Source organism: Ricinus communis, chromosome 4 (genome assembly GCF_019578655.1).
Source record: "Ricinus communis isolate WT05 ecotype wild-type chromosome 4, ASM1957865v1, whole genome shotgun sequence".
NCBI classification, from domain to species: domain Eukaryota; kingdom Viridiplantae; phylum Streptophyta; class Magnoliopsida; order Malpighiales; family Euphorbiaceae; genus Ricinus; species Ricinus communis.
In genome coordinates this window covers 24,908,585-24,933,486 of record NC_063259.1, presented here as the reverse complement: position 1 = coordinate 24,933,486, position 24,902 = coordinate 24,908,585, and the positions used below count along the sequence as shown (strand labels likewise).

Below are 24,902 nucleotides of genomic sequence, written 5' to 3'. Positions count from 1 at the left end.
GGATTAGTTTACTTCATGGTATTTGGATTAGACTCAATTTTGTTGGACTATAAATTTAATAACTGCATGGACTTGAATCATTTTAATAAATAATATAAAACCATCAAACAAAACTGTTAAATTAAATTAATATACCAAACTAATTGGACCAATAACTGATAATAAAGTCAATTTCTTGTGGATTGATTATTATTCTATTTGAGTGTGATTGTGGAGAAAACAATGAGCACACTTTTATAGAATAATTTTCATTGGATGATACAGGAGATATTCTAATGGCATTATGGAAAAAGTTGAACACTCTCTTTCCATTCTTAATTGAAGATATGACTAGTATTCAAATTATTCCCAATCTTACAAGTTTAGTGATCACTTGGTTTTAAGTAGGTCAAACCTCATTCTGAGTTCACATGATTGCTCCTTCTGTCTACTTAAATCTTAGCAGTAATCTTAAGCTTCATTTCCTGCTAAGAAAGAGCATAAATGAAAGTTCAGGTTATTTCCAGGGAAATAATCAAACCCTCTTCTTCAACACCACAGCACCTAGGAATCTACAAGCTCTCTCTTCATGATCAGTTAGCTCCTCGTTCTCTTTTACCCTAGTGATCCTGCAGCCAATGGTGATGTTATTCCCAGTAAGAAATCTCATCACCTGAAACAATCCTTCTCAGAGGCGTTAACCCATCTCTATCCGCTCGCCGGACGAATAACAGATGACCTTTTTTGCATCGACTGTAATGATGATGGTGGTTCATACAGTGAAGCCCGTGTAGCTGGAGACATGTCTACAATACTTCAGGATCCAAACAGAGATCAGTTGGAAATGCTACTACCATGCCATCCATGTGATGTTTCACCTGAGATAAGCTCCCAGGTAATCCTGGTAGCCTAAGTGAATTAATTTGACTGTGGCGGGATCGCAATCGGTGTTTGCATTTGGCATGGCATAGCCGATGCATTGTGTCACGCCCCGCCTCGCAGCTAGTAAGGGAAGGCTGCACAACACGGCCGTGTTGGATTTCAACACTGCCCGTGTTGACCAACACAGCCCGTGTTGACCAACACATCCCGTGTTGACCAACACGCCCAAGGACACGCCCGTGTTAGTTGAATACAAATGCGAAGGACCTAGAAGCTTCGGGTAACACGGCCACAGTAGGTAACACGGCCAATTACCCCAGACCGTGTTCCCAACAAGGCCAGGAACACGGCCATGTTGGCGGACAGGGGGAAAAATGCTATAAATACCCCTTCCTTGTACCATTTGTAAGGGTGGGAAGAGATAGGAAGGAAGAGAGCTTGTAGAGAGAGAAAATGTGCTCATTGTAAGTAGCTTTAGTGTGAATTAATCAATACAAGTATACACTTCCACAACTCTTGCGTCTCTTTGTGCCACTTTCGTGAATTTACTTCCGTTAGCGTATTTGCTATCATTCTGCCGGGTTTGGCAATCAAGGGTAGGCTGACTAGCTATCTTGACTTTCGGGGAAATCAAGCAAGCTAGGCCGCACGTGGGCAAAGTTTTGGTTAGAAAACAAAACTCACGTGACAGTTGGTATCAGAGCCGGTTCGAGACAAAGCCAAGTTCGAGACAGAGCAGGTTAGTATCACGCCACAGTTGGAAGTATAGCGCGGATAAGTTCTTTGGGAGAATTCTTGCACGAGATAATGGCCAAGGTTGGTGAGCAATCTACTTCTACCGCTCCTCCTACTCCAAGGGAAGGAGGAAAGGATAGCCGGAAAGTACGGGAGGGATAAGTCCCGCGACGTGATTGGCGCGATGGAGGAAAGGCTAGTCAAGGTGGAGACTACCATGTCCGATTGGGGGGATAAAATCGAAGACATGGACCTACGCATCGAGAAGCTAGAGTCCAAGGGGGACGACGGAGAGCTTCGCGAGGAGATGCAAGGTGCCTTGAATGTTCTCGCCGATAATTTATCAAGGGACAATGAGGCTCTCAAGAAGTTGCTTGTCCAATGCCTAGAGAAGGTCGATAAGCTCGAGGTGGAGCTTAATTTGTGCAAGACCGTATTGGCAAAGAGTGGGGGAGCGCAAGCAGTGACGGTCCACAAGGTCGATGCTCCTAAACCAAAAGCCTACGGTGGGGCGAGGAATGCGAGGGAGATCGACAACTTCCTGTGGAACTTGGAGGGATACTTTGAGGCAGTGGGCATCGTGGATGACACCACTAAGGTAAAGTCCGTATCTCTCTACTTGTGTGATATTGCTACCGTCTGGTGGAGACGGAGGTGCGAGGATGTGAAAAAGGGCCTCTGCACCATTAATACTTGGGAAGATTTTGTTCGGGAGCTTAAGAAGCAATTCTATCCCGACAATGCCGAGAAGGAGGCGAGGTCAAAGCTTCGACGTCTCCAACATAGAGATGGTCATATTCGGGAATATGTGAAGGAGTTCTCCGAATTGATGTTGGAGATTCCCGATTTGGGGGAAAAGGAAGCTTTTCATGCCTTCATTGATGGGTTATCTCGGTGGGCTCAGTTGGAGCTAGAAAGGCGAGGTGTCGGGACCTTGCCACCGCTGATGGCGGTTGAGTCCTTGATAGAGTTGAAGAGGAAGGACTCGTTTAAACCAAAAGTAAAGAAATACGAAGGAGGTGACAAAGGTGGTGGAGATAGGGGAAAATCTTCCACCAAGGATGGTAAGGCTTCATACAAAGACAAGGGCAAGTGGAAGAAGGAAGACAGGCGTAGTTCTTCCCCGAGAAAGCTTGCCTGCTTCATATGCGACGGACCTCATCGGGCATATGATTGTCCAAAGCAAGGAAAGCTTGGAGCGCTAGTGATCACCGAAGAGGAAAGGCAAGAAGAAGAGCGAAGACTTGCTTCCCTTCGACTTCTCAATGCTATCCAAGCCAAAGTGGAGCAAAAGCCTCGTGGACGAATGTACGTGGAGACCAATATCGGAGGCAGGAGTATTCAAGCCATGGTGGACACTGGAGCTGACACGGTATACATGGCGAAAGAGGTGGCTGACTCTATTAAACTGCCGTACAAGAAGGAAAAGGGCTTCATTAAAGGGGTAAATGCAAAGAGATTACCTATCATTGGCGTTGCGAGAGGAACTAACATCCGAATAGGCCAATGGCAAGGTAAGGTCGATATCACAATTGCTCCTATTGATGATCAACGGTTTTATCTTGGTATGGACTTCCTCGACATGGTGAAGGCATTCTTGGTTCCTTATGCCAACACCATGTGCATAATGGAGAATGGCCAACCTTGTGTTGTGCCGATAAAAAGGGAGTTAAGTCAAGATAAGATGGTGTCGGCCATACAGCTCTCAAAAGGGGTAAAAAGGAAGGAGCCAACCTTCCTAGCAACCCTTAAAATGGAAGAAGGTACCCATGCTGGTGAGGCTACACTTCCAAGCCCTATCCGAGGCGTACTAGATGAGTTTAGAGATGTTATGCCGCCAAAGCTGCCGAATAAGCTTCCTCCACGCCGAGAAATGGACCACGAGATTGAGCTAGAGTCGGGAGCCAAACCGCCCGCCTTTGCCCCTTACCGTATGGCGCCTCCTGAGCTGGAGGAGTTAAGGAGGCAACTTAAGGAGCTGCTTGATGCAGGCTATATAAGGCCGTCCAAAGCTCCGTATGGTGCGCCGGTGTTGTTCCAGAAGAAGCATGATGGGTCTCTTCGGTTATGCATTGACTACCGAGCGCTGAACAAGATTACAATCAAGAATAAGTACCCGATTCCTAACATTGCGGACATCTTTGATCAACTTGGTGGTGCTAAGTGGTTTACCAAGTTGGATTTACGGTCCGGGTACTATCAGGTACGCATCTCCGAAGGACATGAGCCAAAGACGGCGTGCGTGACGAGATATGGATCGTATGAATTCCTTGTCATGCCCTTTGGCCTCACAAATGCGCCGGCCACATTCTGCACGTTGATGAACAAGGTACTTGCTCCTTACCTTGATCAATTTATTGTTGTTTATCTAGATGATATTGTTGTATACAGCAACACGCTGGAGGAGCACGTAGAGCATTTAAGGCTAGTGTTCAAAGCCTTGCGGGTTAACGAGCTCTACGTTAAAAGGGAGAAATGCTTGTTTGCCCAACGAGAAGTGGCGTTCCTTGGGCATGTCATTGGCAATGGGAAGTTGAGGATGGACGGTTCAAAGGTGAAGGCCATCCAAGATTGGGAGCCGCCGGCCAAGGTGACGGAGTTGAGGTCTTTCCTTGGATTAGTAAACTACTACCAGAGGTTCATTAAGGGTTATTCTTCCATTGCCACTCCCTTAACGGATTTACTAAAGAAGGGTCGTGCCTGGGACTGGTCTATGAAGTGCCGAGAAGCCTTCGAAGGGCTAAAGAAGGCGATTATGGAGGAGCCGGTCTTAGCACTCCCCGACTATACAAAGGCGTTCGAGATCCACACGGATGCTTCTGATTTTGCTATTGGTGGAGTACTTATACAGGTGGGGCATCCGATAGCCTTTGAAAGCCGGAAATTGAATGACACCGAAAGGAGGTATACGGTGCAAGAAAAAGAGATGACCGCGATAGTCCATTGTTTGCGGACTTGGAGGCACTACTTGCTCGGGAGCAAGTTTGTTGTCAAAACCGACAACGTCGCCACTAGCTACTTTCAAACACAAAAGAAGCTCACACCAAAACAAGCTAGGTGGCAAGACTTCCTTGCGGAATTTGACTATGTCATGGAGTACAAGCCAGGAAGAGCAAACCTTGTTACCGATGCCCTAAGCAGGAAGGGGGAGCTAGCCGAAATAAGCCGTCCTGCATGCAACTTGGCGGAGCGCATCAAGGAGGGGCTAAAGCATGATCCAATGGCCAAGAACTTCTTTGCTCTTATTCGAGAAGGTAAGACTCGAAGGTTTTGGCTGGAAGGAGACTTGCTTTACACAAAAAGAAGGAGATTATATGTGCCGCTCCATGATAATCTAAGGAAGGAAATCCTTAAAGAGTGCCACGACAGCAAGTGGGCAGGTCATCCCGGCATTCAACGAACAATGGCTCTTGTGGAGAATGCCTACTATTGGCCTCGCATGAGGGAGGATGTGGAGGCATATGTGAGGACTTGTCTTGTGTGCCAACAGGACAAGATGGAGCAACAAGCCCCGGGTGGTCTACTAGAGCCACTTTCTATTCCTGAGAGACCATGGGAGAGTGTCTCCATGGATTTTATTGTGGGGCTTCCTTTGTCAGAAGGATGTGCATGGATCTTTGTGGTGGTGGATCGGTTCTCTAAATACGGCATCTTCATTCCAGCTCCAAAGGCCGTCACCGCCGAAGAAGCTGCCCGCCTGTTTATGAAACATGTGGTAAAATATTGGGGTGTGCCAAAATCCATAGTGAGCGATCGGGACACTCGCTTCACGGGTCGGTTTTGGACGGAGCTGTTCAAGCTATTAGGCACCGACCTCAGGTTCTCTACGAGTATGCACCCCCAGACGGATGGGCAAACGGAGAGGATCAATGCACTTCTGGAACTTTATTTAAGGCACTACGTGAGTGCCAATCAACGAGATTGGGCGAAGTTGCTTGATGTTGCCCAATTCTCTTATAACTTGCAAAGGAGTGAGTCTACCGGCAAGAGTCCGTTTGAGATAGTTACGGGCCAACAACCCTACACGCCGAGCACTCTTGCCCTAGACTGGTCAAGCCGCAGTCCACCCTCCTTTAAGCTTGCGAAGGAATGGAAGGAGCAAGCCGATGTCGCACGAGCCTACTTGGAAAAGGCATCTAAGCGGATGAAGAAGTGGGCGGACAGGAAGAGGAGACCAATGGAGTTTCAAGAAGGGGATAAAGTGCTCGTCAAGCTATACCTGCATGGGAAAGCCGACGGACTTCATTGGGGGCTCCGAAGAAGGTATGATGGGCCTTTCCCCATTATTAAACGAGTGGGAAAGGTGGCGTACAAGGTTGAACTTCCCCAAGGCATCAAGATCCATCCTGTTTTCCACGTAAGCCTGTTGAAGCCCTACAAGGAGGATCATGATGACCCAAGCCGAGGCAAGTCTACGAGAGCTCCTTTGAATGTGCGGGCTCAGTATGACAAAGAAGTGGACTACATCATCTCCCACCGTAAGGTGCCACAGTCCAATCAACCTCCTATGACGGAGTTTCTAGTCAAGTGGAAGGGACTCCCCGAGAGTGAGGCAAGCTGGGAGCCAATTCGCGACTTGTGGCAATTTGAGGAGAAAATTAAAGCTTACGAGGAGCAGGCAACGGGGGCGTTGCCAGATTGAGTGGGGGAGAATGTCACGCCCCGCCTCGCAGCTAGCAAGGGAAGGCTGCACAACACGGTCGTGTTGGATTTCAACACTGCCCGTGTTGACCAACACATCCCGTGTTGACCAACACGCCCAAGGACACGCCCGTGTTAGTTGAATACAAATGCGAAGGACCTAGAAGCTTCGGGTAACACGACCACAGTAGGTAACACGGCCAATTACCCCAGACCGTGTTCCCAACACGGCCAGGAACACGGTCATGTTGGCGGACAGGGGGAAAAATGCTATAAATACCTCTTCCTTGTACCATTTGTAAGGGTGGAAAGAGATAGGAAGGAAGAGAGCTTGTAGAGAGAGAAAGTGTGCTCATTGTAAGTAGCTTTAGTGTGAATTAATCAATACAAGTATACACTTCCACAACTCTTGCGTCTCTTTGTGCCACTTTCGTGAATTTACTTCCGCTAGCGTATTTGCTATCATTCTGCCGGGTTTGGCAATCAAGGGTAGGCTGATTAGCTATCTTGACTTTCGGGGAAATCAAGCAAGCTATGCCGCACGTGGGCAAAGTTTTGGTTAGAAAATAAAACTCACGTGACAATTGTCTGTGGCGTCCTTCGTCACAGTCTGGGCTGGAAGTGCTAGTGATGGTGTAATTTACGATTGCACCTCTCTCTTATCGTTAAAAAGATTCCTGTTTGATAGTTCTAACATAGCTGCACTGCGAGAAGAAGTAAGCAACGGACCGTGGTTGTCTCATCCGACACGGTTTGAGGCTGTCTCTACCCTCATTTGGAGTGCTCTCGTCGCAATTGGGGAAGCAAGTAGAGTAGGAATTTCTGTAAGCTTGCGGAAAAGAATAGATCCCCCTCTGCCCAGCAACTCTATTGGAAACATCGGTCAGATGGCATTCTCCGAATATTTAACGGAAGATAACTATAATGCTTTAGCAGGAAAACTTCATGAGTGAATACAGATGATGAACAATGACTATATCAGGAAGATCCACTCAAGTGGTGCCTACTTTGAGTTGGTGAAAGGATTAGTTGCAGAACTGGGGAAAACTAAAACTGACCTGACAAAGTTCTTTGGTTTCAGCAGCTGGTGTAGATTTCCTTTCTATGAGGCGGATTGGGTGGGGAAAGCCAATATGGGTGGGCAACGTTATGAAGCTTAAGAAGTCTGCTATCTAACTAGATAGAAAGGATGGCCAAGGAATAGAAGCCTGGGTGGGATTGCCAAAAGAAATCATGGCCAAGTTTGAACAAAACCCTGGAATTTGTGCCTATGCTTCATTCAGTCCAATGTCAGATACATAAGAAAGTTCCATGTATTCATGTGTTTTAGAAACTAAGAACAATTGATATGTGTAATATGATTGTAATTGTTTTTATTTTATTTTTTCTCCTTTTATCAAATAGTACTTTTTATTTTAATACATCAAAACATTTGCTACAATTGTTATGTCTCAAAATATATAGTCAATATACTTTCTGGATTAAAAATTATAAAAATTAAAAACTATTAATTTATTAAATTAAATTATCTGAAAAGAAAAATAAAATTATTTCCTCAAAATATAGATTATTAATTTATTAAAATTTAAATATAATAAAGCAAAAAGCTTTTTTAGAAGGGCTAGATTCAATAAGGTGCTTATTCATTTGATATGCAGATAACGAAATTAGCACATTGAAAGTTGACTTGGCCAACATTTTACTACTTCTTAATTTAAGTTCTAATTTCTCGACTCTGAATGACGAAGAGATGATCAGATTACAGATTTTGAAAGCATGAAGGTGCTCTAGAAACATTGAACCCAAAATGGCCTGTCGTTTTGCTTTAATTCTAACAACGATTTCGTCAATCTGTCTTGTAGTTCTAAAATCGACTTCATTTGATTACCACGTTACAGTTAACCCAATATAATATAGTATTACCCAATAATACATAACATCTACACTTTCATAGAAACAATTACTAAGCAGTCATGAAATAATTCAGAGCTTTTGCTATAGTGTTAAAAGCATGCACCCTTATTCAAATTAACTGGAAATTCAATTAACAGACTTCAAATCTTGAGCTGCTTCACCTGAGCCACAAAACCTTCCAAGTTTTTGGAGGAAGATCCTCCTTCAGTGGTGGTAATACGTACCAAATTCTTCTTGAAAAACTAAATTTAATTTAATAATCATTGAGTATAGTATTTAATGTTTAAGTTATGAAGTTAAAGAGTCACCTATTAAATATGTAAGTTATATATAGATTCATTAAGTGTGTAACTTATATATTAAGTGTAGGATGTTTAAGAGTTGTAGGTTACCAAAAGACTTCTTAGCTACTAAGCTAATAAGTCTATATATATGTTCTTTGTAATTTCAATTATATACAAGTGTGTTTATCCTTTCTTCTTCTTATTCTCTACAACAAAGTGGTATCATAGTAACAAAAAAAAGTGAAAAGAGAGTAAAAAAAAAGGAGAGAAGAAAGATGATGAGCAATGACTTATTTCCTTTTCAATTTCCAAAACTCATCAAAGAGAGTTATGATAATTGGTGTATTCGTATGAAAGCTTTACTAGGATCGCAAGATGTGTGGGAAATTGTTGAAAAAGGATTGGAACAACCTAAAGACGAGAATGAATTGCCTCAAATTTAGAAGGAAGTGTTATAGAAATCAAAAAGAGAGATCAACAAGCATTGACTCTAATCTATATGTATTTAGATGAGAGTATGTTTGAGAAAGTTTCAAATGCTACAAGTGCTAGAGAAGCATGGCAGATCTTAGAGACTTCTTTCAAAGGAGTTGATAAGGTTATTAAAGTTCGTCGTCAAACCTTGAGAGGAGAGTTTGAATCTCTCAAGATAAAAAATTTTGAAACAATTTCAAATTATTTCACTAGAGTTTTGACTATTATCAATCAATTGAGAAGATATGGCGAGAAAATGAAGGATGCCCTTGTGATTGAAAAGATCTTGAGATCTTTAGATTCAAAGTTTGATTATATTGTTGTGGCAATTGAAGAATCAAATGATTTAGAATCCATGACTGTTGATCAGTTGTTGGGATCATTGCAAGCACGTGAAGAAAGAATGAAGGAGAAAGAACCTCAATCACAAGTTCTTTTCTCAAAGCTCTCTTTGAAAGAAAAAGATAATGCAAATGAAGAATCACAAAGAGGAAGAGGAAGAGGCGGCAGATTTCATAGCCGCGGCCGAGGTAATTTCAGAGGAAGAGGAAGAGGAAGATTTGGTGGAAACTCAAACTATTCAGATTCAAATCAAAGGCAATCATCACGAGGACGTGGAAAAGGTACTTGGAATAAAAGAGGTGAATTACAATGCTATAATTGTGAGAAATATGGTCATTATAAAAATGAATGCAGATATGGAGTTGTTAAAGAAGACAAAGTATTTTGTGTCAAAGGTGAAGAAGATGAACAACCTACTTTGTTATTCTCATCTGATGGGAATGAAGGCAAAGATCAAGAATCATGGTTCTTGGATACAGGGGCAAGCAACCATATGACAAGCAAGAAAAATTTATTCGTGACCATTGATGAATCATATAATGGTAGTATTTTATTTGCAGATGATAAAAAGATAGTTTACAAAGGCAAAGGTGATATCTTAATTCAAGCCAAGAATGGCTCACATCAATTCATTACTGATGTATATTATGTTCCAGAAATGAAAGTGAATGTGTTGAGTTTAGGCCAACTTTTGGAGAAACAATTCGAGATCTACTTGAAGAATGGTGCATTGGTGATGAAAGACAACAAAGGTAATCTGATTGCTAAGGTTGAGATGACCAAAAACAGAATGTTTATTCTCAAACTTCAGTCTGATTATATGAAGTGCTTAAAGGAAAGTGCATCTGATTCATCCTGCCTTTGGTATCAAAGGCTGGGTCATTTGAATTTCAACAGCTTGAAGCAATTGGCTCAAGGGAGAATGATTCATGGTTTACCTTTCATTGATCATCCTAATTAGTTGTGTGAAGGATGCATGTACGGAAAGCAATTCAGACACAGTTTTCCGAAGGAATCATCTTCAAGAGCATCAAAGCCTCTTGAACTTGTCCACGCTGACATATGTGGTCCAATTAATCCAACTTCTTTTAGTAAGAACAAATATTTCTTACTGTTTATTGATGATTTCAATCGCAAAACATGAGTTTATTTTTTGAAGTAGAAATCTGAAGCTTTTGAAGTATTCAAGAAGTTCAAAATGTTGATTGAAAAGGAGAGTGAATGTTCTTTAAAGGCATTAAGGTGGTGAATTCACTTCAAATCAAATCAATGATTTTTGTGAATCTCATGGCATCTGGAGATTATTGACTGTGCCAAGATCACCTCAGCAGAATGGTGTTGTGGAGGGCAAGAACAAAACCATCCTTAACATGACTTGAAGCATGTTGAAAAGCAAACAAATGCCTAGAGAATTTTGGGCTGAAGCTGTGGCATGTGTTGTATATCTGTGTAACAGATGTCCTACAAGGAGTTTGCATAACTCTACACCACAGGAAGCATGGAGTGGAAGAAAGCCAACTCTTTCTCATCTTAGAGTTTTTGGTTGTGTTGTTTATGTTCATGTTGCAGATAAAACCAGAATTAAGCAGGATGACAAAAGTGAAAAATTCATTTTTGTTGGATATGATGCAAGGTCTAAAGGCTACAAGTTGTACAATCCGACAAGTAAGAAGATTATCATGAGTCGAGATGTCAAGTTTAAGGAAGCTGATGGATGGAATTGGGAGAATAAATAAGAAAATTATAATTTTCTTCCAATTTTTGATGATTCAGATTAAGATGTTCAACATTCTATTTCTGATGTACAGAACTTGACACCTCCAAGAACTCCAGCAAGTATTCAAGGAGATTCAAGTCCTTCAAGTTCATCTGAAAGACCTACAAAGATGAGAAATCTGCAGGACCTATATGCTAACACTGATGAAGTTTCAGATTATGTTCATTATTGTCTTTTTGAAGATATTGAACCAATGAATTTTGAAGAAGTGGTGAAAATGAAAAATGGAGAGTAGCCATGGATGAAGAAATAAAATCAATTCAAAAGAATGACACTTGGGAATTAGCAAATCTTCCCTAAGGCAAGCAAGTTGTTGGTGTGAAATGGATTTACAAAATTAAGAAGAATGGAAAAGGAGATGTCGAGAAATACAAGGCTCGACTTGTTGCAAAAGGGTTCAGCCAACAACATGGAATTGACTATGATGAAGTCTTTGCACCAGTCGCTCGATTGGAAACAATTCGCTTAATCATTGCTTTGGCTGCACAAAAAAGATGGAGAATTTTCCAAATGGACGTGAAATCGGCGTTCTTGAATGGATACTTAGAAGAAGAAGTATATCTACGACAACCTTTTGGATATGTTTTTAGAGGGCGAGAAAACAAAGCTTTAAAACTGAAGAAAGCTTTGTATGGATTGAAGCAAGCACCAAGGGCATGGTACAACAGGATTGATGATTATTTCAAGAAGAAAGATTTTCTGAAATGTCCTCATGAATATTCTCTTTATGCCAAGAAGAAAGAGAATGGTGATATTCTTGTTGTGTGCTTGTATGTTGATGATTTGATCTTTACAGGAAATAATTCAGAAATGATTGAAGAATTCAAAAAGGAGATGGCTGCTGAATTTGAGATGACAGATATAAGGCTGATATCTTATTATCTAGGAATCGAAGTGAAACAAACTGATGATGGCATTTTTATTTATCAAAAGAGCTATGCAAAAAAGATCTTAAAGGAGTTTGGCATGGAGCAATGTCAGCCTGTCAGCACACCAGTTGAATGTGGAGTAAAGCTGTCAAGATATGATGATACTGAGAAGGTGAATCCAACTTTGTTTCGAAAACTTGTTGGAAACTTGAGGTACTTAACTTGTACTAGACCTGATATTCTTTATGGAGTAGGACTTATCAGTCGGAGGCACCAACAAATTCGCACATGAAGGTTGGTAAAAGAATTTTGAGATTTGTCAAAGGAACTTCAGATTATGGTTTGTTTTACTCACCTTCAGAAAGTTTCAGTATATTAGGCTATAGTGATAGTGATTGGGGAGGTGATGTTGATGATCGAAAGAGTACAACGGGTTTTCTGTTTTCTATTGGAGAGACTGCTTTTACATGGAGTTCAAAGAAGCAATCTATTATAACTCTTTCAACTTGTGAAGCTGAGTATGTTGCTACTGCTGCTTGTGTTTGTCATGCCACATGGTTAAGAAAGGTGTTAGAGGTACTATTGATTTCAAACAAAGAACTAATTGATATTTTTTTTTTATAATAAATTATCTATAGCATTGAGCAAGAATCCTATTTTACATTATAGGAGCAAGCACATTGACACAAGATATCATTTCATCAGAGAAAGTATTCGTAAGAAGAAAGTAGAGCTGAAGTATGTCAAGTCGCAAGATCAACTTGCTGATATTTTCACAAAGGTATTAAAGTTTAAAGATTTTGTTAGATTAAGAGCAAGACTCGGTTTGATCAAAAATTAAGTTTAAGGAGGAGTATTGAAAAACTAAACTTAATTTAATAATCATTGATTATAGTTTTTAATGTTTAAGCTATGAAGTTAAAGAGTCACCTATTAAATATGTAAGTTATATATATATATTCATTAAGTGTGTAACTTATATATTAAGTGTAGGATGTTTAAGAGTTGTAGGTTACCAAAAGACTTTTTGGCTACTAAGCTAATAAGCCTATATATATGTTCTTTGTAATTTTAATTATATACAAGTGTGTTTATCCTTTCTTCTTCTTATTCTCTACGACAATCCTTCAGCTTTAGTGCATTAGACCTTATGCCAGTGTCATCAGAAAGCAACTCATCAAATTTCAACTTGAGTTCATGCCTCGTGACAATCCCGCCTTCATCAGGTTTTAATTCCAAACCAATCTTCCAAGAATCACATATGCAAGTCCTGTTGTAGAAATGGTCTCCAATATAAGGCCAGCAGAGCACTGAAATCCCATTGGATATGCTCTCAATAACCGAGTTCCAACCGCAGTGAGTCAAGAAACAGGCAATAGAAGGGTGAGCCAGCACTTGTTCTTGAGGTGCCCATTCAACCATTTATCCCCAATGAGCTACTCTTTCTTTAAAACCATCAGGGTAATTAGTAACAACCCCATTGCTCGGGTCTGCTTTAACAACCCACAGAAATGGCTTACCTGCATGTTCAAGCCCAAGTGCAAGTTCATTAAAAAATTGCTGCTGACTCTACTTGGTAGTGGTGCCAAAGGCGACATAGATGACTGATCCAGGAGGTTGTTTATCGAGCCAGCTTAGGCAACTCAAATCTTATGGCGAGAGGCTTCCAGGCCTGCCACTTGCATGTAAAGGACCGACAGGCAATTTGTTTGGGCGCAAATCATAAACAGAAGGATCAAGATCATGAAACCAGTTGCCCAGAATCCAATCACAACCTCTATGATATTGCTCATAAGTACGCACAAGTTGAAACACCATTTTTTGCACGAACAGATTTTTCCGGAATGTTCCATGGATAATCAGCATTTCTTAGCGCTGGCAAATGCGGTGACAACAGAATTTCGTCGTTCTTGATTGAAGAACCCAAGTATTTAAGTGAAACAGAAAATCACTAACTTCCTATAAATATATGGTTCGGCAGTAATTAAGGAACAAGAAAAGCAATTAATTACCTTTATCATCAATAATGCCAGCCTCCAAAAGGTCTGAAAGTTTTAGCCAGGCAGCCAAGCATCCTGGCACAACAGGCTCGTAAATAGCCAGCTTTAACTCCATCTTTCTTGCAATCTCCAGAGACCAAGTGTTCATCAAATCAGAAATCATACAAGTAATCTTATGATCATTCTGTGGCTGATTGACCTTGTTGATGAAGTTCACGGTACGAGCAGGCATTTCTCTGGCAAAACTCTCCATAGCCTTCATCTCATCTCTTCTTTCATCTTCGGTTTCCAGATCATCAGGGACGGATACTACCATAGCCCCATTTCTTGAATGTCCTTTAGCAAGCCGTGCACATGCAGCCTCAGTGGTGAGAACTGTGACGTTGAGACCATGATCAGCTATGCGGTGCACCAGCTTCTTGTGGTATAAATGGCACGACTAGCACATGAACACTGGCTTTGCCACTCTAAACTTCTCGAAATCAGACAAGAACCATTCTCCACTATCTATCCTTTGTCTCCTAATTTCTTACTACACCGGGTTTTCTAGCTCTTAAGGATCGCACTGAATCCTTTTTCTTTCTTTCTCTTCTTTCTATTTCTTTTTTCCAAAATTTAGCTACAACTAAACATTATAATTTTAAGAATGAATATATATATTTTGTCAGTTTTCTCTCACTTTTTTCCCAATTTATTTTTTGAGGAGCACTTTTTTCTTAAATTCTACATGTTATAATTGATCAAAGTTCAATTTTATAAAAATAATTAATGTAAAATATATGTGCAATTAATAAATAATACTGTCACATATTATTAAAAATAAAAATATTAATTGAGCCTATATTAGTAATGAAAATATTTTCAGTAACAACCTAATAATGATTTACCAAAACAACTATCAAATAGGACTTAAAGTTCATATTGTTTCCAAATAAAAGATCAAACCCACTTCTTGAACACCAACCTAAGAACCCCTCTTCATGATCAGATCGCTCACGTTGTTAATTCTGGCAAAACATCTCATCGCCTGAAACAATCCTTCTCATAGAGTTCCAAACTTTTGGGAACTTAAGAAAAAGAATGGAAAATTCGATAGGTTCTGAGTAATTTACAGACATGAATCTCTGATCGAGTATGTATAGATTATTAAGTTGACTCTATCATCAAAGCTTGGTGTGTGCAAATACTTATTTGAGCCAATTCCTTCAGCTACACTGCATTTGCTCCTATACCATTTCCACAGAGTGAATGTTTTACGTCTTTTCTTTTATCCCTTTTATGTTGGTCCTCGATCAGCAGGGAAAAAATATAAAGAATTATTAGCATGTTTTAGTATTTCACTCTCAGGCTTAATTAACAAATTAAATAAACCAAACCCTGAATAAGGTCTTGTATGTACTGGTGGGGATGAGGCTAGAATTTTGAGTAGTTATATATAGATAAATTGGTGTTGCTAGAACATGAAATTTTTAATTGATAGAATATACAGTTCAGAGTTCTTGCTAGAGCATCAAAAACACCCAATTTAAGTGTATAGCTGGAAATTTCTATTTACTCTTGTTAAGGTCATAGGATTACCTTGAGCTAGATACTAGTCTTGACCAAGATGTTTAATGGAGCCCAGGGTTTCAAGAAGGGGATGTAGCTCAGATGGTAGAGCGCTCGCTTAGCATGCGAGAGGTACGGGGATCGATACCCCGCATCTCCATTTTATTTAATTTTTTCACGTTTTAAAATAGTTAAAACTTTTTGGTATATATATATATACTGGTATTCAAAGACATAAATAAAAGAAAAAAGAAAATTGCTATTCTCCTTTAATTTTCTATCTTTTTTCCTTAATTATCTTACTAAGTTTCCAATTGGTAATTTTGCAAGTTTCTGTTCCACCTTCATCTTAATTTTGTAACAAATTACTATGCTTGCAGGTGTTACCCAAAACTCTAAATTCGCATACAAAAAGAACTCCTAAAATTCTAGAACTAAATACAGTATTTATGCAATGTCATACTACCCTCTGCGCTTGAGTTGGGCAGAAAAGTTGTTTTCCAATACTTTTAAATAAAATTATCGTTTACTTGCTAGTACTCCTTCGAGCCAATTCCTTGAGCTCAAGTGCATTTGCTTTTATGACATTATCAGAAACCAGTTCATCAATCCCCTCCTTCAGTTCGTTCCTTGTGACAATCCCATTTTCAGGATGTTCTGTGGCAGTCCTATCAGTATAGCAGTCTACAAGCTTATCATCATTCTCGCCAATAATGCCAGACTCAATGAGCTCCGGAATGTGGAATATCATGGCCATGGCTCCTGGTGCTGCAGTAAAGAGATAGCCTTCATCCTTATTTTTTCTGCAATCTCTAGAGCACACCTGAAAATAGAATCTGCAACGACACGGGTAAATTTTTCATAGTTTTCTTCTTTATTGGCATTCTTTATAAAGTCTTCCAAGTAACCAGGCATGACATTGAAAATACACTTGAGTTAGCCGAGTCTCATCTGTTCGATCATCTTCTAGTGGTAACTATCCTGACAGAATCTTGATCTTTGTTGCCTGAATTCTTCAAGACATCTGTCTCGTTTTGCTCGTGTAAGAATTCTGTAATAAGAAATGTAGCCTTGCTTTGCTTCCATGACTAGCAAGCTTGTATCCTAATTTCATAAAAGGCGTAAGATGCCCTTGTAATGGGAAGGCACATGAGATTGGGCTTGAGAAGTGGTGGTACTGGAAATATGTTACATTAGATTGTGTTGATCTTTGGCTTTCTGTTTCGGCTCTCATCTTCCTCTATGTATGTGCCTGCTGATTTAAATATTAGATAATTTTCGTTCATGAACTTTTCATTTGCATATTCTGAATGGTTCCATCTTTTCCTTTAGAGTAGGAACTTCTTATCGTGATGACAGTTACCAGGTACAAAAGAGCACTTGAATTCAGGTTTTGTTGTCCCAGAAAATGTTAAAGAAGACGGTATATCTTTTAGTAAATGAGTTTTAAAATGCATTTACAAACAGTAATCTCGCACACAGAAAATAACAGCACATAATTTTCTAAAGCTTAGTATAATCTCAAAGGACATTCATAGAACTAATATAATCTCCAAGAACATTTGTAAAATTAACAAGATAACATTGAGAAAGCAGAGTGAGACATCAAAATTGCTCTCATGCTGCTCACATCATCGATGATCTGATGGATGAACATAGCATCAGTTTCAAACTCTATGCGGGTCCATCATCAACATTTAAGCACCATAACCACCTAATAATTCATATCAGGTTATTCAGGATCATGTCAAAGTATTACCATGGCATTCACATTAATAAAGTCCAACAAAATCCTCATATCACAAACGTTTAGATAGATGTCCATTGTTTCTACAGGAGACTGCCTACCAAGTTGTTAAATCTTGCGATATCATATGGTCCAAGGATTAAAACCACTTGACATATATTAGTGTATTTCACAAAATAATTCTATGAAAAAGTAGTGTATTCCTGCAAACAGTCTGCCACTTTCAAATAATGGCTTCAAAGGAGGAAACCCTTTTTCAATTTAAGTCAGTAAAATAATTTAAAAGCTAATAGCTGCATCCTTTGATTCAAAAAAATAAAATCACAAGGCACTAAAACAAATCAGGCTGGAAGCTGAAATAAAAGGCAGAGATTTCAAAGCATAAAAGAAAGAATTTTAACAATGTCAGTAAATATGGTTAATTTTAAATTCGTTACATAACTATCACTGCTAGCCTTCAAATAGTTCCCTTCAAAAAGGACCTTGAATTGTCACTGCTTCTCTTATAATCTCTCATGGAAGAACCTCACTTTTGTGCCTGTGAACTGGGTCGAGAAGGGCCAAAATAGTTTGTCACCAACCCCATGATTGCAAACCTAGAGTGCAAACATAAATATAAAATAAATAATCAATAGTAATAAACATAAATCAAAGTCCGACCATAATTCAGTGTTCTTCTTTGCTTCGTCTGTGGTAGAAGGACATACAAGGTCTCATGAAGGTCACTCTTCATTGGATATTAAGCAGCTCAGATGCCCATAAAACCATGAGTTTTAGCAGTATTTTGAATATTTTCTATGAACATGTCAGCAAAAATTGAACTAAATTGAGATCTGCTAAACAGTATCTTATACTTTCTTGTCAAGCAAAGAAAAGGAATGACAGGTTAGCATTATGATTGACACCTTCAATCTAAAGCTTAAGCTCCTACAGTTTCTACAAGTAATTCCCCAAGCATCCATCTCAACACGATCATAGAATAAAAATTTGTCTCCTAATTTGCCTTAATTTTTCACGTCTTTGCAAATTTACAAGCTCATCCAACATAAAATCAATAATTACATAACACCTATTCAATCCATAACCACTAAATTCTTAGCATATCTGTCTATGCATAACCTCAATTATTTCAATGCCAGAGATTGATCTAACATTATGGGAATAATGTAACAATCAGAATGAATATATAAATAAAAAGGTAATGAAAAGAAAAGGCGAAAGGAGCTTACATGGTAGCCATGGAGATCTGTTTAAGATCATTCTCAACGTTTCTCATATTGGCAAGTGATTGCGCACAGAATATAATAGCAAGCCACGAGCATAACTTGTACTGCCAATAGATTTAAAAATACGCATACAGGATCAGATATTAATTAAATGTCTTTTCTGCAGTAAACAGAGTCAAATCTAACAAAAACAACTCAAACTGAACAACAGTATGGACTTAATCAAGAAAGCGTCTTTTAATTATGAAAAGTCGCCTGCATAAATAAAAATATATAAATAAATAAACAAGTACAGAGAGAGAACACTAGTACAAACCCTAAACATGACACCAGCAACACCAAAGACGACAGCGATGAAACCAGCGTAATCAACTGGAAGATCTTGAGGTGAAATCATCGGTGCCACGTAAGGCTTCGCCGCCGAAGGCTGACGTGGATCGTTCGCCGACGATGAGTTGTTGTGCGACGACATATCCGATCTCCGATCTGTCTTCTGTGCGATTGACAAAGCGGACACTATATCGAGAGGGAGAGATTTGATTGGCAGGGATAAAATTTGGTAAATAAAATTGGGAAGGTTAAAAGATGAACTTTAAATTTCTCTAATAACCACATTAGCCCTTAATGTTCCGTGGGATATTTATCGCCTTTTTATTCTTTGCGACTAACTCTCTTTTTTAATAAATTAGAGCATCTTTAATTTATATTTTATTTAATAAAAAATATTTTTATTTATTTTTAAACAAGAGTAAAAAAATTATTTCAGTTCAATAGTTTTTTATTTTAATTTTTATTTTATTTTATCCAACACTTATTAACATTTTGATTTTTCTCTCATGTTGCTAGAGGAACAAAATTAATTTTAAGAAAATAAAGCCAAAACAGTAAATATTAATTAATAAAATATATAAAAAGTTATAATGCATTTATTATTATTAAAATAAAGAGTGAAATTTGATTTTTCAAATATAAAAAGTCAACTACACTCTTTACTTTATATTTAAGAAATAAAGAGTCTATCGAAGTCTTATTTTATTGAATGACTCTTTATAATAGCATAATAAAAGAACTTCTTGTTTGTCTGGCTCTATTTTCCGCCCTCCGAGTCAAACATCTCCTGACATCTAGTTTCTTTAAAAAAGATATTGATTAGAAGCCTTTTATTTATTCTTGTCCTACAAAGAGTTTAACTCATAGAAAAAAATGCTTTTAATATTTACTACTAATCAAATAATAAGAAACTCATATGGCAATTTAATCGATTAAATAAGTCGTACAGGACCTATTATTCTTTTTCTAATTCATTTTTTATATTTTTTCATGATTATCATCTTTTTTCTTATCAATCTAAATATCAATTTTAGATTTCTTCAATCTCAACATTTAAATTGTAATTGAGAATACCAATTTTCAATTAACAATGTGTAGTTCTAATGCATAAGCAAAGATTCTAATAATAGTATTTCATCCAATATAAATTTTTAAGTAAAATACAAGGCCATTAAACACTAGTGCATCAACCTCATTTAATAGAAATACATTTTTCAACTAATATTGTTTTCTTTGCCTTCACATTTTAATTCCTTTTTCCACTTATGAACAATAATGAATCCCAAAAATGTTTATAGAACAAGTAAATAAAAGAAATTCATATTGAATTTGCACAAACATATTTGTGAGGACTTTGTAAACACTAAAAATGGACTGAAAAAGTTCTTTATTTTTTTTATTTTGTAAAAAGATAATTATATCTATCCTATAATTTATATTTTTAATTTTTTCTCTCATTCATTATTTTTTATTTTAAGCCAGATCGAGCTATGAGAAACAAATAGAAGATGAATGAATGCAAATATTGTCAAAAAAGAATAAGAATCACTATTAAATTTTGCTAATATCTATTATTTTTTTTGAAATCTCAAAAAATATTCTTGCCTTTTTAAAATTTCTATCATTAAAGTCAAATAAAGAATGAAAGAATATCATAAGACTTAATGTGATTAAAAAATAAAAGGAGTTACTTGTATTAATTCAACTATAAATCAAATAGATGAAAGTTAGTTGAGTAAATTTATCATTTATTATTAATATTAGAATATGATTTTTGAGATTTTTTTTAGAAAACAAGGTCCAGTGTGGCTATCGCAGTAAACATTAAGGGCGTATTTGTACTTTCTCAATTAATTTTTAATCGACGTCAAAAAGGATGCTGACGTGGATTGTCTTAATATCACACGCAAACTTAAATCCTTAAATCGCGTGTAACTCACCTCCAGCACCACTTGGTGTCGTTGGTGACGCCACAAGCTCAAAGCCATCTATGGGAACTCCGGAGAGAGGCTCTCCACTGCCGACATCAGTAACCCGACTTTGGAGACCAGCGGCGCAGAGAAACCTGAGAAACCAGTGGTCAAAGTTAGCATCTTGTAGAAGTGAATGGTTCTCTTGCTCTTCTGCTGCCAGATCACACGCTACTTCTCTTGTTAACGCTTTTCTCTCTCAAAAGTAATCAAGAAATTGATTTTATTTTTTTATTAATTGAATGAATTGGATGTTTTATGTTATTCTTCTGTTTGGTTATATTAATTGATTTCTTAAGAATTTCAGATATGTGCCTTCAATGGAGCTTGGGATCCTAAATGAAATGCCTGATATTAGAAATAAAGCTTGTTCTAAATTGTTTAAACAGCAGGTGATTTGGTCTTTGCATTTTGCTTTTATTTTACTTAATTTTTTTAATGAACTAAAGATCAATATTATATTATGTATTTGCTCTTAAGTTAGTTGTCATTTTTTTTTTAGGAGCTTCATCAGAGGAAACTTTTATCATCTTACAAGGACATGGTACGTGAACTGAAGCATAATCTTATTCTCTATTGTGATTCTGAGAGCATCTAGATGTGCAACAATTTATTGGGTGTTATGATATGAAACTACGTTCACGAGTAGCAAAGACTATGGCTAGAAGGGTGAATTTCTAATTTGATGTTGTGTAAATCCCCAAGATTTTTGCATTACCTTTTCATCGAAAGCTTTTGGTGCAGACACTTTAGGAATAATGTAAATGTTCTTCAACACAGACTGCAGCCATCTTGAGGTTGTAGTCTAGCAATTTGTTATGGCCTCTGAGTGAGATCATTGTGATAACTTTTTTCACAGGTGGCTGTTGTAACTCGAATGGTGAATGTCAGTAGATTAATGAGATGCTATGTCAAAGGACCAAGCAGTAGTCCCATTTTGCAGTTCTCTACAAGTTCTGAGAATAATGATGACAATGGTGATGGTGCAGGAATCCCTGTCTTTGCATTTTGGTCTATTTCATATTTTGGTATGTATATGTCTGCAATCTTTTTCTATAAAGTATTCACTATTAATTTTTGTCAAATTTCTGATCTCTGAACGATCGCAGAGCAATTAGCAGAGGAGCTTGTTCAAATGTTTACATCTGAGCTGAATTTGAAGGTAAATGTTATATTTTAGTATAATTAGATGTGGTTGGACTTTTGTTCTTTGAGACATTTTTCATCTTGCTGCTGTTTCGCTCAGAGATTGCTTGTAGCAGAGTTACTTACCCTCAGCTGCGAAGGCCCACAACTCAATGAATTATGTTGGTCATATGAGCTGTATCCTGGAGAATTTAATGATTTGAGCATTTGCAACTTATATTCGATAGAAACTTGTAAACCAGTACCCCCTGGACTGGTGGGAAGGAAGTATGAAATGCCTACCATGCAATTCAAGAATCAACCAAACCGCGAAGTTTTGCAGGTATTTATATGATATCTACAAATATTTATTTTCAATTACCTGCTCCAAGGTTGTGTTGAATCTGTTTTCATTCTCTTTTGCTAGTCTAAATCTCCATGTATAACATTTGAAAAGGCTCCATCTTCTGCCTGGACTTGGACTTCTGGTAACGAACTAACTGAATAGCTGAAGTTTACTGTATTACAGGTGTATCTAACAACATGGCTGGCAGAGGTGAATATTGATACTCATAGGTGAGTTTGGAACTCAACAACTGAAAGCTTGTTTACATATTACGTCCAATATCCAATTTAGCTGTTATTCAATTATGAAAGCAAAAACAATAAAAGCAATTTATTTTATCTTTATTCTGAGATTGTGATACTTCTTGGCTAAATTTAATTCATATAATTTTAAAGCTGTTATCGAAGGCCTCTTTTGATTTAGAAAATAGCTGGGTGGCTCAAATGTTGATGATTGGTTATATTATTTTCCAGGGTGGATGAAATATTTGCAATAATTGGAGATGAGATGCACGTTAGCTTATCATGACTTCTTTTCCTAATGAAGCGCCTTGCTATCTGACACTAAAATGCTTATCCATTGCCTTTGGACCATCAGAGCAAACATCTTGGCAATCTCTTCTCAACGCATCTATAAGCATACACATGAAGCTCAGCTTCACCTCAAATGTCTGATCATAAGACCAGGAAGAAGTATCTAATAAAGCAGATCACATCTTCCTTGGCGAAGTTAGTTGCTTCATGTATGCTGTTTGCAAACAAGGCTGCCATGGGGACAATCTGTTGAGATCCTATGACAAGAAACATAATCACTTATGGCTGATGAATGACAGGAAATTGAGAAATGAAGAGAACTATTATTTCCTCAGATAGTAAGAACAGGATTTGCATATCCTTTTTACCTCTATAGAAATGCATGAAAGGGAAATAATAACTTTAATATTATTTTCCCATTTTCTGCTTTCTTTAAGCCTTTATTAATTATGCATCTTTTTTTTTTCCTGTTAGCGTTCTCTGACCGTCCTATTTCCATATACAAGTAGAAGTGGCAAGCTATGCAAGTGTATTGATGGCAAGATGATCTATTCCTTGAACTCAATTCCTAATTGCCTAGCATTCAGTGTATTGTTTTTGTCTACCAGTTGAAACAAAAATTACTTTTCGAAATTGAAATTAGGAAGGCAAATAAAAAAAAAAAAAAAAGATAATCGTTTGGTACTTGTTTATTTGTCCCCTTGAATGGAAAGTGAAAAGCAGCTCAAGAGGGGGCAAGAGCCTTATAGGCTACTTTCCCCCATTGGCATGAATTAGCTGTTTCTCTATTTGGGCTCTCTTATTTTGTTTGCTTGTTTGTTTCCTCTTTGAAGTCTAGCAAGCATCTTCTTCTCTGATTCCAGTATATGAAGAAAAAAAAAAAAAAAGAAGCTTGAATATCTTTTGCTGGTTTTTACACGCTACATATTTCATGCTCTAATCTGAAAGAAAATATTTACTATAAATGTTACTTGTTTGCGTCAAAAACCTGCCATTTGGGTTTTAACCAAATAACATTAACACAGGGCACCAACAGGTTGGTCTGAGAATTGAGATGATTATTTCTGATTTAAATGGCTTTCTAATTTATATGTTTAACAAACGAAATTAACTGATGCTAAGAAGTACGGACTGGTAGTTTCATATGGTTGGTCACACTGAATGGTAGAATCGTAGTGATTGTAAGAATAAGGTTTTGATGATTTAAAGGAACGAGAGAAACTGCCTTTGAACAGAGGTGCAGCCTTTCTATGCGGAGATTTCAATAAGCAAAGCTCATATTATACTTGTCAATATTTTTCAGTGAAACTCAAAGACTATCCTTCAAGCTGAACCCACTTTTTGGCCAGAGTGAACAAGTGGTCAATCTAGTCTCAGCAACCACATACTCGAATGAACTGAAAATGAAGAACTCTCATTTCCTACAATCAAAGTTTAATTTCAGGTCTTTGACACCTGGGCAATAACTGAACGACAAATCAAAATCTGACATCACAAGTGCAGACGTTATTCAGTCATCCTATGGAATCCATGCTGACATGGTCAAACAGCAATTTGTCATCATACATTAACCTGCTTCAACCATATCTATCAGCTTCGCCTATAGAACCAACCTACATAACCATAAAATTTCAGGCCGGCTATAGCTACCATAACCACTCCCTCCCATTATTCTCGTTTGCTGGATGCAGGTACGCATTAATGCAATAGAATGAAAGACATGAGCGATGAGTTTTCCCAATAATTCAACTCATATTTTGGCATAATGGCAAGCCGAATCATGCATGGGACTTCTTTTCTCTTCTTTTTTTTTTTCTTTCAATGTAAAGGATATCAAGGTACAAGAATCATGTCCAAACCGAGTATGTACCGATGCTTATTGAACTTCGAAATTTTCCTGGGAAATTACTACTTTAGAAGGAAAACAAACACCGAGAAGTACATCAAAAATAGGCAAATTGCTAGATAGCTATAGTTACTAATCATTCTTGGATTATGGACAGGGGAGATGCAGAAGTTCACAGTCAAAATCACTGAAATATAATATCCAGTCTTTATATCAAAACAAAAGTGAGGTCCTTCTGCCAACCATGAACTAACCACCAAAGTAAGTTGAATCAGAGAAATATCTACAGCACATGTAATGACCTGAAGTAGTCAGGTGCTCTCCTCTTATTTTA

General features: G+C 38.0%; 2 protein-coding genes, 1 non-coding gene and 3 pseudogenes across 4 annotated transcripts; 4 read left to right on the top strand and 2 right to left on the bottom strand.

Annotated features, from left to right (window-relative positions):
• Positions 1-387: 387 nt before the first annotated feature.
• On the top strand, positions 388-1,266 carry LOC125369941 (annotated as a pseudogene).
• Positions 1,267-6,818: 5,552 nt separating this feature from the next.
• On the top strand, positions 6,819-7,638 carry LOC125369868 (annotated as a pseudogene).
• A 5,366-nt stretch (positions 7,639-13,004) lies between these two features.
• Positions 13,005-16,202, bottom strand: LOC112534046 (annotated as a pseudogene).
• Positions 15,533-15,605, top strand: TRNAA-AGC. Its single transcript has one exon. It is a non-coding gene; the product is annotated as a tRNA-Ala (tRNA).
• Positions 16,203-17,546: 1,344 nt separating the features above from the next.
• Positions 17,547-19,026, bottom strand: LOC8284445 (protein Asterix). Its single transcript, XM_048373481.1, has 3 exons — positions 18,735-19,026; positions 18,422-18,522; positions 17,547-17,788 (listed from the first exon to the last, which is right to left on the bottom strand). Exons 1-3 carry the CDS (start codon positions 18,888-18,890, stop codon positions 17,719-17,721), a joined length of 327 nt encoding a protein of 108 aa, XP_048229438.1. The 5' UTR covers positions 18,891-19,026; the 3' UTR covers positions 17,547-17,718.
• A 1,645-nt stretch (positions 19,027-20,671) lies between these two features.
• On the top strand, positions 20,672-23,408 carry LOC8284444. Of its 2 annotated transcripts, none has more exons than XM_048372971.1 (8): positions 20,672-20,923; positions 21,026-21,110; positions 21,221-21,262; positions 21,578-21,695; positions 21,828-21,880; positions 21,965-22,186; positions 22,358-22,419; positions 22,663-23,408. In XM_048372971.1, the coding sequence occupies exons 1-8, from the start codon at positions 20,739-20,741 to the stop codon at positions 22,715-22,717; spliced, it is 822 nt and encodes a 273-aa protein (XP_048228928.1). In that variant the 5' UTR covers positions 20,672-20,738; the 3' UTR covers positions 22,718-23,408. The 2 variants fall into 2 exon arrangements, with proteins under 2 accessions (XP_048228928.1, XP_002514669.1); XM_002514623.4 differs by having other exon boundaries at positions 20,676-20,923; positions 21,578-21,746; positions 22,373-22,419.
• Positions 23,409-24,902: the final 1,494 nt, after the last annotated feature.

What these genes read in the sequence shown, in the direction of transcription:
- LOC8284445 (XM_048373481.1), bottom strand. Translation starts at nt 18,890, where the DNA reads ATGTCGTCGCACAACAACTCATCGTCGGCGAACGATCCACGTCAGCCT. An exon ending in TTGCTGGTGTCATGTTTAGG is followed by an intron (nt 18,523 to 18,734) that starts GTTTGTACTAGT and finishes ATCTATTGGCAG; the next exon opens with TACAAGTTATGCTCGTGGCT. An exon ending in CAGATCTCCATGGCTACCAT is followed by an intron (nt 17,789 to 18,421) that starts GTAAGCTCCTTT and finishes TTTGCACTCTAG; the next exon opens with GTTTGCAATCATGGGGTTGG.
- LOC8284444 (XM_002514623.4), top strand. Translation starts at nt 20,739, where the DNA reads ATGGGAACTCCGGAGAGAGGCTCTCCACTGCCGACATCAGTAACCCGA. An exon ending in AACGCTTTTCTCTCTCAAAA is followed by an intron (nt 20,924 to 21,025) that starts GTAATCAAGAAA and finishes TAAGAATTTCAG; the next exon opens with ATATGTGCCTTCAATGGAGC. An exon ending in CTAAATTGTTTAAACAGCAG is followed by an intron (nt 21,111 to 21,220) that starts GTGATTTGGTCT and finishes TTTTTTTTTTAG; the next exon opens with GAGCTTCATCAGAGGAAACT.